Source organism: Lagopus muta, chromosome 1 (assembly GCF_023343835.1).
Source record: "Lagopus muta isolate bLagMut1 chromosome 1, bLagMut1 primary, whole genome shotgun sequence".
Taxonomy (NCBI): Eukaryota; Metazoa; Chordata; class Aves; order Galliformes; family Phasianidae; genus Lagopus; species Lagopus muta.
In genome coordinates, this window is record NC_064433.1 from 28,096,563 (window position 1) to 28,109,670 (window position 13,108).

At 37.0% G+C, this 13,108-nt stretch overlaps 1 protein-coding gene across 5 annotated transcripts in view; it reads left to right on the top strand.

The window, feature by feature from the left end:
* The window catches only part of PNPLA8 (patatin like phospholipase domain containing 8), a 36,413-nt gene extending 23,529 nt beyond the window's left edge, over positions 1 to 12,884 (top strand). For all 5 annotated transcript variants that reach the window (XM_048936898.1, XM_048936865.1, XM_048936908.1 and 2 more), the window contains 2 exons: positions 9,129 to 9,324; positions 10,757 to 12,884. In XM_048936898.1, the coding sequence (XP_048792855.1) occupies positions 9,129 to 9,324; positions 10,757 to 11,031 (471 nt within the window). In that variant the 3' untranslated portion in view covers positions 11,032 to 12,884. The remainder of the gene's footprint in view (positions 1 to 9,128; positions 9,325 to 10,756) is intronic.
* Positions 12,885 to 13,108: the final 224 nt, after the last annotated feature.

The following is a 13,108-nucleotide window of genomic DNA, read 5'->3' on the forward strand; positions in this document are numbered from 1 at the left end:
CATGATGTCACAGTGTACAAGCTGTATTGCCACACATCAGCTTTTTGATATTAAAATCTATTTAAGAAGCACTGAGTGTCTCTTAGGCTCTCTCCAGGCCTGCTACAACCAGGGATTTTTTTTCCCCCTACTTCTCACGGAGGGGTGTCATTTTTTTCTTTTTAATTGCTATTCTGTAGTGTAAAAAGCATTTCTTTTTTAGCTGTTCAACAGTGTCACTTCAGTAGACAGTGCAGTATGCTGAGCAAATTGCCAATTAATTAATAGAGCAATTTGAGATTTAACAATCATTATGCACACTTCACTTACTAGATTTTATGGTAAAAACTAAACTTGATTAATTAGGGCATGGGGAGGATGGGAAGGCATTTAACAAAGCCGTACATCTTTCTCAAAATAAAATATGCACTGTTTGACACAACTTTTTCTTAAGTATGTTCCCATGATTTCACTGCTTTGTTACAATTCATTTAATAAAAAACTAGTGTTGACTTACAGTAATGCTCAAATAATAATATTTTCCAGACCACCTTTGAGCAAGATCAGTTACTGAAGTGGTTGAGAAATCGGCAGCTAATTTGTTAGTTGAGCATTAATAATCCAGGAGAAACAATGCATATGGTGAGAACATGAACTAGAAATAATATATATATAATATATATATATATATATATATATATATATATATATATATATATATATACACAGTAATATAATATGTAACTGAAATTTCAAGTTTCCTCTCATTGGAGGGGAAAAAACCCCACACATTTTCTTCATATTCTTTAGACTTCTTTCCTTTTAGTCGAGGGTAAATTTGCAAGCGCCATTTCATGTCTGTAGCTTGTTATGAGAGAGGCCTTCAAAAGTGATTCGCTTAATAGATCCTACCCTAATTGGTTTTACATGGTAGCTTTTAAAATTAGATTCAAGGGTACTTCCCAGGCTCTAAGAAGACATAGAATATAGGTCACATTGGAGTTCTTTTCATTCTTAGGATATGCCACGGTGATCAGCATGCACCAGAGCTTATGCAGACTGTGCTTTAATAGGTGTATCTTGTTCTCACAATGATAGAAACAAATATTTCTTTGTTTCTCTGTCTACTTGTTGCCATACGCATTTTGTTCACTACTTGGATACATGCAGTTTGTTTTCTCCTGTGGATTCTATGGATTTGGTTAGCAGCTCATAGGGTGAATGGCCAAAGGGCAGGTTAGCAGCCTTCACGAAAATGCTGTGTTTACTGCAGCACTGTTTCTTTGCAGACAAGGCTGCTTTTAGGATTCCCAGCAGAGATTTGCTAAATGACTTGGTTCTGGAAGATTTGTTTAATGAAAGGAAATAGAAGGTGTGTTTTGTTTAGGCATTTAATTTGGAAGCACTATGATGTCCATGATTCTGAGTGATTTGTTACTGTAAATGTAATATTTCAGTGTACTTATATGAAAAAGAAAAAAAAAAATCATTCCCAAAGGAGCTGTATTAGATTGCATTATTTTTTTCTTTACTTTGTCAATCCATGTGTCCTTATTAACACCATTTACCAGCTAGTATTTGCTGTAACTAAATCTTGTAAAATTAGAACTGACTGGAATAAAAAAGAATTGAGAGCTGAGGCAATGCAGTAGTGTGTCCAGTCAGTCTAGGTTGCTCCTCTAAAGTGCTGACGTCACTGGTCATTGTTTCTTAGGAGATAATAAAGGAATATTTTGTGTCAGTTATACCTGTAATATTTATTTTAAGCTGTACATCTGTCTAATGGCGACTTGGAAGGAACCATGTTTCATCATGAAATAGCCTTGTGATGGTCCTTGTGGAGGAAAGCCTACCAGAGTGCTGTTACTTTTGATACAGTTACCTTGTTTATGATACATGGTGGTCTGTTGGATGTTGCAAGTAATTACTTCATGCTTTGTCACGTGCCATCCACTCTGATTTGCCTTCTGCATTGTAGTTTAGTTCAGGAAACTGCCCTCTTTTTGTCGTGGATGCAGGTCTTAGCACCACAGTGGTGATACTTTTCACCATGCATGGAAAACGTGCATGAAGTTGGTTGGTTAATACCAAGTGCATTCGCATTAGTTGAATGGGATACAGTGCCTAAGCCCTGTTTCCTGTGCTGAGCTTCTCTTTTAGTGCGTGGATTAATCTATAGTGCTAATTTTGCAAATTCCAAACAGGCTGATCTCTTTGATTCTTTTTGTTGCAGTTTTTCTTCTACTGAGTTATGTGTCCAACTATGTCTTTAGTAGCAGTGTACTTTTTAATATATTTTTGTCTCATGTTTGAGAATTATTTCAGCTGGCATTTCCTTAGGGGGAAAAAAAAGAGAGTACAGATCAAAACAGTTTGCCTTGGGTCAAATCCAGTCTCTGTCATCGTTGCCAGTTGCATTATAGACTGTAATTCATAAACATGTAAAGCTGTCTCTGCTGTTGCTACCCTTGTAGAAGGTTATTTTGAGAAGGATATTTCTTCATCTTTTGATGGCCAGAAGAGTTCTGATTTTGTTTATTCGTAGCTGTTCATAGTGGATATGAGTTCTGCTTGTATCTGTTCTGTTCTCTTGTTTAATTAACTCTTCTTTTACTTGTATTTACACCCCCTCTCTCATTGACAATACAAATACTAGATTGTTTATATCAAAATGCTGACTCCTTCGTGTTAATTACCTCCAGTAATTAACTTGCTTTTTCTTAAATTTTGTCCATTTTAAGATCAAATCCTGTAATTATGAACCTGTTTTGTTCAGTTTCAGTGTAATAAAATCTAACATTTACATCACAAAGAGTGGAACTATTAAATAATGGAAATAGTTTGAATAGTTTTGTTTAAAAAAATTAATAGACTAATTTCATTTGACTTCAAAGTATGAAAAGTAAAACTCCTCTTTAGCACTGCCTGTGCTTTACAAACATAACAGGGAGAGCAGAAGTTGGGATGTGTGTTTGGTGCCACTGTAGACTTAACCACAACCCAGCTTTTTGTATTTACACTGCACACTGTGATCCTTTCTTGTTGGTTGTTTTAAATTCCGTTGTTCGTTACTTAATTAATGTGATTAAATGTGGTACACAGTTTATGCCTTTAATGGAATATCCGACTATATATTTCATTGCCCAATAATTCTTTCTAGCAAATCTTCACCAATACAATGTAAGTACATTTTCTGTGTCTGACATAAAAATTAATTCAGTAATGTCTTCAGAGCAGCTGGTCGTTTTCTGTGAATTAATGACCTGCTGGGATGAGTTAATAATTTAAGATAATCACCTAGCATTATACCTCTGCCAACCATTCATTCTAAAGAAATGTCAAGAACAAACATGGCTAATGTAGAAGAAAATAATGTAAAATATATTATTAAATATTCAGCAATAGCAATTGGTAGCTCTCAGAAGCATTTAGCATGAGATTTGTATGTATATAAACAACACAGAGTGGCATTGTTAATTTTTAGAAAAATAAGTACTGTATAGGAGAACAGCTATACTGAAAATTAAACTTAGTAAACTTTCAGTCTTTATTGGATACTTCCTATAGTTTATGTAATGTGATCTTAATATAGGGTGTTCTTTTTTCAGTTGATGTAGTAGAAGTACAAATGTAGCTTTTAAAATGTGCCAATTTTTTACTAATCAAAGTCAGAAATAATGGAAATATTAATATCAAATATCAGTGTCATTTAATAATGCAAATACAAATTCATTTAATTATATTCTTTGTACAAGTACTTTTAAAGAGTTTTTCTGTTAGCCCATTCAAATGGAACCAGTTTTCTGCTCTAAACTGGAGCAGTTGTTTTCACAGTTCCAGTATCTGTTTTCCTAGTTTAAAAAAAAAAAAAAAGATAGCCTTTATGAAATGATGAGCAGAAGACATTTGAGGAATATTAAAGGAGCATCTGGATTTCATTCAGAATCTCATTCTGAAATTCTTAGAACTTTGGTGTACAGGAGGAATGCATTCGTATTCTCACTCCCATCTTCTACACGGAGAATATTCACTGCTGCTCAGATGAACATTCTGAGATGATTTTGCAGAATGATTTGGCAAAGCCTACTTTTTATTTAAGGAAACCCGGCTTAATGTTTTTGGAGTGTTTTAATTTTTCAGAGCACCAATCTCTTACCGTAGTGCAGAGTCTTCAAGTCCTCATTTGAAACAGTAAACCTTGTTCTTAATCTGCAGCTGTTAATTATTTCTATGTTGACTTTAAACACAGAATTTGAAAAGTACTTTTCAAAGTCTCTTCAGAATCTTAGCCTGTCTTGTCTTAGCCTGTGACAGCTTTGTTCTAGTACTTTTTCCAGTCCTTCCGTATTTACAATGAAAGTAAACAACAGAGCAAGTCTGTAGAAGTGAGCTAAAATGCAGAGCATGTCTGCATAAGCAGTGAGGTGAAATGGTTACTATGGAGCCTGCAAACTCAGCTTCCAAATGTCAGACTTGGCTTTCTTAAGTCATATCCTTCACCCAGTGCTAGATTATTTTCTTCACAAAGCTTAACATCACTTAAGTGAAACTTCAGGATGCTGCACGCAGCAATCAGAAGGTACAATGTGAGATTGACAAAATTAAGAAATGAAGTGATAGCTTATGGGTAAACAGTGTGTTCTGAACTTAGTTTTACATCCATAGTAATGTGTGATTTAAACTGCTTTTTTATAACATCTTCAGTTGAAGAACTGTTTTAAAATTACTGGTTTGAATAGTTGAGTGGTGATTTCATGCATGTTCACCTTGATTATTTACATAAAACAAGAATTCAAGAAGGTTCTGTGCTTCCAGGCTCCTGAGTGGTCTGGAGCACTTTTTTTATTTGAGGTCTCTGTATTTTCCTTTGGATTCTGAAGTAAACGGGAAACATTTGACAATATTTAAGCACGCCTACCTTAATACCTAGAACTGTATGAGCAAGGAATCTTCACCAAAGAGATTTCATTGGAGCACATACCTAAAAAAGTGCACTTCTGTTTTTATTTAAATATTGATCTGGTAGTCAGAGCGCAAGGGAGCCTTCTCTGCTTTGTAACTGTCGAAATACTTGGAGCAAATATTAACTACAGCTCTAGCATAGCTAACTAACTGGGCCCTAAAAGAATGGCTATGCTTCCACTGAGGAGTTCTAGAACTGAAGAAAATGACACGGCAGATGATGCACAGAACTGGATTTATTTAGCCTGAAAAAAGAGAAGGTCAAAGAGGAGGCAGAACGCAGCCTTCTGTCTACGGGGGAGAATCTCTAGCTAGGCTTTTTAAAAAGCCCAGAACAAAGTGCAGACAGTGAAAGCTGTAGAATCTCTGTTCTTGGATGTTTTCAAAATTCAGCTTGGTGAGGCCCTGGGAACCTGACCCAACTTTGAAGTTTGTCCTGCTTTGAGCAGGGGGCTGGACCAGACAACCTCCTGAGGTCTCATTCTCTTTCATTTTCCTAAAGTTCTACACTCTTTAAAGAAACAGAACATGAGTCATGTTATGATGTATGTTATTTTAGCTGTAAAACAAACTTTTAAAAGCCTTTCTTACAAAATACAGAACTACACCAGTATAGTCTGGAGTCTTTAAAAAAAAAACAAACAACAACAACAAAAAAAACCCCACAAATATGCATTTTTCACACACAGCACATACCTTGGAAATGAGCTGAAGGGCTGACTTACAGTAACTCTTTAAATGACAAAAAATTGCTGATCAGCATCCACAAAAACATGCAATTGTCTGACTATGTGCCAGGCAACCAGCCAGAGTAGACCAGTGACTCATTTGCTTTGTCCTCCCATTCTTAGATTGTCCTTGACCACATTTCACCATCTCCTCTCATTCAGTTAGTTCTCAATGTAACTGCAAACTTTTCCACTTCCCGAGCATACATAGTTACCCCTTCCCTGGGCTGCTATAGTCAGTGCACTGACAGCTCTTACACACTCCTTCATACTCCAAACTTTGCAAAACTGCATCACACTTCAGTCATCTTAATTTGCAGACAGCACACTGAGCACAAAGTGCAAGAGTAGAACATTACTGCAAGCAAGTGCTGGCGAGGGGTATGCCGCTTCCCTAGTGACATCATGCAGGTTAACAATAGGGAAGAAAACTTAAAAAATAATAATAATAATCTGATAAAAATAATGGAGGTAATCAAATTTTAAAATGGAGCTTAATACATGTATAAACAAGCTTGGTTGTGACAGCGAAGCACTGAAGTCAAGCACTCGGGCTTTGCTTTGTCTTTTGCCAAAGGCTTTCCAAGTGGCAAACATTCAGTTGTTATACTGAGCTTAACATTTTATCAAGTGATTCCCAAGTGTGCTTTATGAAATATTCCTCTTCCCAGTACAGACTTTTCTAGAACTCCTCAGTGGAAGCATAACCATTCTTTTAGGGCCCAGTTAGTTAGCTGTGCTAGAGCTGTAGTTAGTATTTTCTCCAAGTATTTTGACAGTTACAAAACAGAGAAGGCTCCCTTGTGCTCTGACTACCAGATGAATTTATTTAAAACAGAAGTGCACTTCTTTAGGCATACGTTCCAATGAAATCTCTTTGGTGAAGATTCCTTGCTCATGCAGTTCTAAGCAATATTTTTAATGTGAGAATTTCATTCTTTGAATTAATGTGTTGTAATGTTTCTGGAGCTGCAAAACATGAGTTAAATTATTGCCCTGCTTTGTTCATTAAGTCTTCTAAAGCTCAGTTTAACTAATAACATTATCTACTGATTCAGTAGTTGATCATTGAAAGCAGAAGAGCAATATCATGAAGATCTTTGTCAGAGTAAGCTGATTTGAAACACAATATTGATTGGATCATTATCAATAATAATCTGAAGGTGAAGAAAATAAATTAGTTACCCTTGTTATTGAGTATTACTTCTGACTTTCCAAGAATAGTGTATACCTATATTAATTCTAGAAATTATATAAAAGGTGTCTTAATGAATAATTACTGTCATTCCAGTAGACCTGCATTGAAAAGTGTTTAAATATGAAAAAAGCTGCAGAAAGCTGTCGGTATTTTTGTGGCACAGCTTTGGTGTGTGTACGCTGCATCAAAAGATGTGTGGCCAGCTGGGTGAGGGAGGTGATTCTACCCCTCTGCTCTGTGCTGATGAGGCATCGCCTGGAGTACTGTGTCCTGATGTGGTGTCCTCAGTACAGGAGAGACATGGACCTGTTGGAGCACGTGCAGAGGATGGCCACAAAAATGATCAACCTCTCCTCTGAGGACAGGCTGAGAGAGCTGGGGATGTTCAGCCTGAGAAGAGAAGGGTCCAGGGAGACCTGATGGAGTCCTTTCAGTATCTGAAAGGAGATTATAAGAAAGGAGGGGACAGACCGCATAGCCAGGGTCTGTGGTGTTAGGATAAGGGAAGTGGTTTCACCCTAAAATAGGGGAATTGGAGATCAGAGGTTTTTCCGACACAGGTAGTGAAGCACTAGAACAGGTTGCCCAATTATGTGGTTGATATCCTGTCCCTGAAGACTTTCAAGGTGAGGCTGGATCAAGGCCTGGGCAACATGATCTAGCTGTGCTGTCCCTGTTCACTGCAGGGGAGCTGGGCTAGATGGCCTTTAAAGGTCCCTCCCAACTCTAAGGATTCTATGATTCTGTGTTATTTATCACTGGTGTCTTATTTGTCTGTTTGATAAAAAATAGAGTGCTATTCTGTTACTAACTACACACTATATTTTGATAACGCTAAGCTTTCCCATGGTGGAAAAAAAATCATGTTTAATTAAATTATATTGGCAAGATCAGTGGAAATTATTTGGTAAGTATTTTTTAATCTCTGTTATAAAGAAATAAGTAAGCACCATGAAGATAAGTATTAAGATTTTGTATTAAGATTCATGGGGAATTGTATCAAGGACAAAGACATCCTTGTATTTTGTTTTCTGTGTAGAATTAAATTTATACGTAAGCAAGGATAATAGGCACTGAAAAGACTATTCATTTTAGCACTGTTCTGAGCAAAGTAGACAGTAGTCCAGAAGCAGCTCAAAGATCTTTTTGTAGGTTAAAATAGAAGCTTGATAAACAAAAAAAGACAAAACTCCTCATCTCAGCAATCCCATTACTACTTGTCTAGCACAGCTGTAGTTAGTAAAAGTTCCTGTAAAGTGTGCAGCAGTTCCATAATGTTTTTCATTCTAAGCTCTGTTTGAATCTCATTGGTTTCTTTGTTATTCTTGTAATGTGATGGACAGGTACAGGATATAGGTAGTTCAGGGAGCTTTTGCATAGTGCTTTTGCAAATATTCATCCGTATTCTGTTTCTTCTGTATTTTGTATGGTTTTTTGAATGGCTATAAAAAATCTTGGCCTCTGCTATGATTAATTACTGTTCTTAACTACAGAAATCTTGAAAACAAAAGTCTCTCTTATGTTCATATATTCTATTGCTTGCATTTAGTATGCTTTTCTGAAGTTGGCTGTCTTAGAAGCCTAGAAGACAGAAGTACATACTGAAGTAGCAGAGATTACCAATTAAGTGAGCGAGTTCAACGCAGGGCCACAAAGATGATGAAGGGAGCATTTCAAATGAGGGGAAACAGAAAGCAGAGGCTGCTCAGCCTAGAGAAGAGAAGACTTGTGGGGGGGAGATATCTTATCAATGTGAATAAATAAAGGTTTGGAGAGAATGTAGAAGAGGGAATACCCTTAGAAAAGACGAGAAGTAACAACACAAATCAAAAAAGAAAATTATGAGGGTGGTCAAACACTGAAAGAGATTGCCCAGAAAGGTTTTGGAGTCTCAATGTGTGGCGATACTCAGAACTGAACTGGCTGTAGCCCTTGGCAGCACGCTTCAGCTGATGCTATGCAAGGAGGGGGTTTGGACTACATGACCTCAGTCGGTCCTTCCTACTCTGAACTATTCGCTCCCACCAGCAGAACTTACCAGAGATTCAAGAGATGATCTGACGGTGTCCATAAGCTCAGGAAACTTAGCTATGTGGCAGCTGCAAAGCACAAACAGAGCACTTGCACGAAACATGAAAATTATTGCCTGTTTCACTGAGATGTTTTAATAGAAAAGTGCTATCCAGTTCAGTTTGTAATTGCAATTTGTTTTATTCACATCATATATAGTATTAACCTTTACATTTATTTTTAATTTACAGGATGGAGGCTTGCTTCTAAATAATCCTTCTGCACTGGCAGTTCATGAGTGCAAGTGCCTTTGGCCAGATGTTCCACTGCAGTGTCTGGTATCGCTGGGTACTGGCCGATACGAAAGTGCAGGGAAGACAAACGTCACATACACCAGTTTGAAAGCCAAACTCACAAACGTTATCAGCAGTGCAACTGACACAGAAGGTTAGTGTCTTAATTTGTCTTTGTTCTCTGGCTCTTTTCAGCTTTTTGATTATTCTTATAATTTCAATTCAGAGAGCAATTTGCAACATTTTGTTTTTCCCTTTCTCTCTGTCTGACCCACTGAAACTTCTGCCTGAGTCATATAACCTGTAGAAAGATCATGTTTGTTTGACTTTACTGGTGTCAAAATTAAAAGCAGACAAACAGAGAGTTTTAAGTGGTTGTTTTCTACCAGCAAGTGTTTGGAATGGGTTGTCCAGAGAGGTGGTGGATGCCCTGTCCTTCGGGGGAACATTCAAGGCCAGGCTGGACTGGACTCTGAGCAACCTGACCTAACTGTGGGTGTCCCTGTTCATTGCAGGGGAGTTGGACTAAATGACCTTTGAGGGTCCTTTCCAACTCAAACAATTCTATGATTCTGTGATTCAAATTATAGCAAGAACACACACAGTAAAGCATATCTCTTCTTAACTTATTACATGTAGTTAGTGTTTTAATACTAGTATTACAGATCTTCTGGAGATGAGAATACGAGTGTGTTTCTCAGTGTTATCTCCATGAGTCTTCATCATTGTGCCATTGCTGAGCTCTTTTAGCTTATGAGGTCTTGGCTGATGACGTAGGTAAACTGCAGGTACCTGAAAACTGAGAATTCCACTAGTAATCCAGCAGGATTTGTACAAAGGGATGTTGAGAGAGGGAGTGGTAAGAATGCAAAGAAGGAAATAAGAGATGAAAGCTGGAAGTGGTCATGGAAACAGAAGTTTAAAGGAGATATAAGAGGAGAGATCTTAAAGGAAGGAGAATTGAGGCTATGGAAGGAGAAGAAAAGAAGAAGCAAAGAGAGGAACAAATAAATCTATTACATAGCCAGTTTATTTCTGCACTGGTTATTTTTCAGAATTCAAACATTTTACAATTCATGAAAATTTCAAAACCAAAACGTGTGTTCATAATACATAATGGTTGCAGTTTAAAGAAAGCTTCAAAACTACGTAGTTTTTTTTACTGCAGACTTTGAGATGAGAGTTGAATATATAGCTCTGTTTCATAATACCTTCTCCAATAAGTATTGAGTGTAACAAATCATGAGTGGGGATATGTAAGTTACATTACTGCTGTTCAGAACGTGTTCTTATTCATCAAGGAATGAACATACATGTATCTGGATAGCTCACAAAGTCTTCTTGATTATCATGAATGCAGTTGTAGAATAAAAGGTGAAGCTTTTCAGCAAAAGCAGAGCTATGGGGTTGTTTGCAAAATGAGTTTTATTTCTTTGTATAAGGCAATAGTAGAAAATGTCCTTAGTAAAGCAGCACATATTTACACTTTGTGGGTCATGTCACTCCAAAGCACTCGTTGTTCAGACTGTAGGACTGTTTGCCTCTCATGTCAATGTTACCGTTTCCTACGTTTGTTTTCGATGCAGAAGTTCACACCATGCTGGATGCGCTGTTACCACCAGACACTTATTTCAGATTTAATCCTCTGATGAATGAAGACATACCTCTGGATGAAAGCCGGAAAGAGAAACTCAGTCAGTTGCAGACAGATGGAATTCGCTATTTAGAACGAAATGAAGAAAAGCTGAAAAAAGCTGCAAAAATACTAACACAAGAAAAATCAACTTTGCAGAAATTTCACGATTGGATAAAATTAAAGGCTGACATGTATGAAGGGTTTCCTTTTCTTTCCAGATTGTGAATATGTAATGCATGAAACTCTGTAAATGTAAATCTTATTTCAGAAAACTCATTCAGTACTGTAGAGGAACAGTGTCTGTTGTGGGTGAGCAACATCTTTGGAAGCTGTCCGTAGAGCTCTGGTGCAAGGATGGCTGTCTTGTGCACACTTACCTTGATATCAAGTTTTATGGTGTTAATTATTATTTTAGAACTTTAGGGATCTTACTGTTGTTCTTATTCAATTTGTTGAAGTCAGTAAAACTGAAAATTATGAAAACAATGCATTTTTCAATGTACCATATTTATGGTTGGAGCAAGACTCGGTCAGCCACCAGGCTCATTGAAAATAAACAAATTAATGACAAATAAAATCCTCATTCACTTTACAGTAGGCAGCATACTTGTTAGGCTCTTCTGTAGCCAGTGAATTTAATAGAAATGAAACCAAAAACAAAAAGAAACTTTGCTTGTGTTAATTGCACTTTTGAATTTGAAAGATAACATCTAAATTCTTTTTCTTTTCAATGGTTTTTGTATATAACTATTCAGTAAGATGTTTGGATGACTATAAATGGCATATTAAATTATGAAGATTAACTGATATTTTTAAGACTTGCTGCCTTTTTTTTTTTGACTTCAGATTGGTTTGTTCATTATTTGTAAATAATCCCAAGCCCTCCAACTTCATTTGAGCTGCTGTTCTTATCAGAAGGTAAAGGAAATAAAGCTTTAGAACAGTTCACTAGTTAGGCAAGTGAGAAGCTTGTTATAGAAGCTTCAGTTTTTGATGTCAAACTTCAGGTGTCAAGAAAAAATTAGCAGTTGGTACCTGAAATAATAAATTATGCATTGTCTTTCAACTTTCATACATGCACTCTCTTGAAGTTGTGTTAGAGTTGTGAAGTTTTATTTACAGCTTACTGTGATCTCACTACTCATTCCATTGCAACCTCTTGCTTATGTTAAGCGGGGTGCTGTGGTAAGCACTGCCGATACGAGATGTTAATGAAACATTTTCAACAGTGCTATTAGAAACTCTATAAGTGCAATGAAATGTGGGTCAGCTGCTGTCGTGCGTTGGGCACCAGGACAAGTCAAGCACTCTTCTCTGGGTGACCTTTTACATCTCAGTAGACAGCTACATGGAACTGCTTACTGTGTAACATGTCCAATTTCACCAAAAAGCAGCATTTGTCCATTTGCCTTTCAGGGGTTATAAGCTGCCATTGCATTGTTTTCTAAATATAATGCTTACCTTGACAGTCACCTTCTCTACTTGTCTTCTTCAATCAAATGTTAGTAGATTACTTTTTAAGAAAGGGACATGGAAGAGGACAACAGAGATCCTCAGGAGCTGCCACAGCATTTTGTGACTGTGGGAAAGTATTTGATTTGGGCTGGTTTTTATTTTTCAATGTGTGAAAAAAGTTTCACCTGTCTGTTTTGTTTTTTCTTTACTCAAATACCCGCTGTTTTCTACTGTTCCTTCAGTTCTCAGACTTGTTTGGTCGGTGAAGCCAGTAGGTGCCATTAGCACAAAACAAGCTGAAGCCTTCAATTTTTTATTTAACGCTTCCCCATGCAGACAAATTCTAGGCGCACAAGGATTAAAGAAGCGTTTATTGTTCAGCATGTGAGGAAGGAAAAAGAGGAGAAACAGAGAGAAAGAAAAGTTCTAAAGCTACACTGATTTAAAGATAAGAAGTGAAAGGAAGTGTGTGTTTTTTATTGACCAGGGTTTGGTGTTTGTTATTCTTCCTTTTTGTGTTTGTGTGGTGGTGGTTCTGGTTGCTCCTTTATTACTGTGAACAAAAATAGTTCCTTGAATAGGGCAATAAAAAGTTTTATGATCTTGATACAACTGTGCTTTATGCAACTTCCCTCTGCATTCCAGTTACTAAGAACTGACTGATAGAAAACAAGATCAAGTCTTTCCAATTTGTGCAAATTTAAGCATGTAAAAAGCAATGTTAACATTTATAGAATCATAGAAAGGCTTGGGTTGGAAGGATCCTCAGTGATCATCAACCTCCAGCCGCGTGGAGGGCCTGCATGCGGGGCCGTCAGCCTCCCCATTTAATACTAGACCAGGCTGC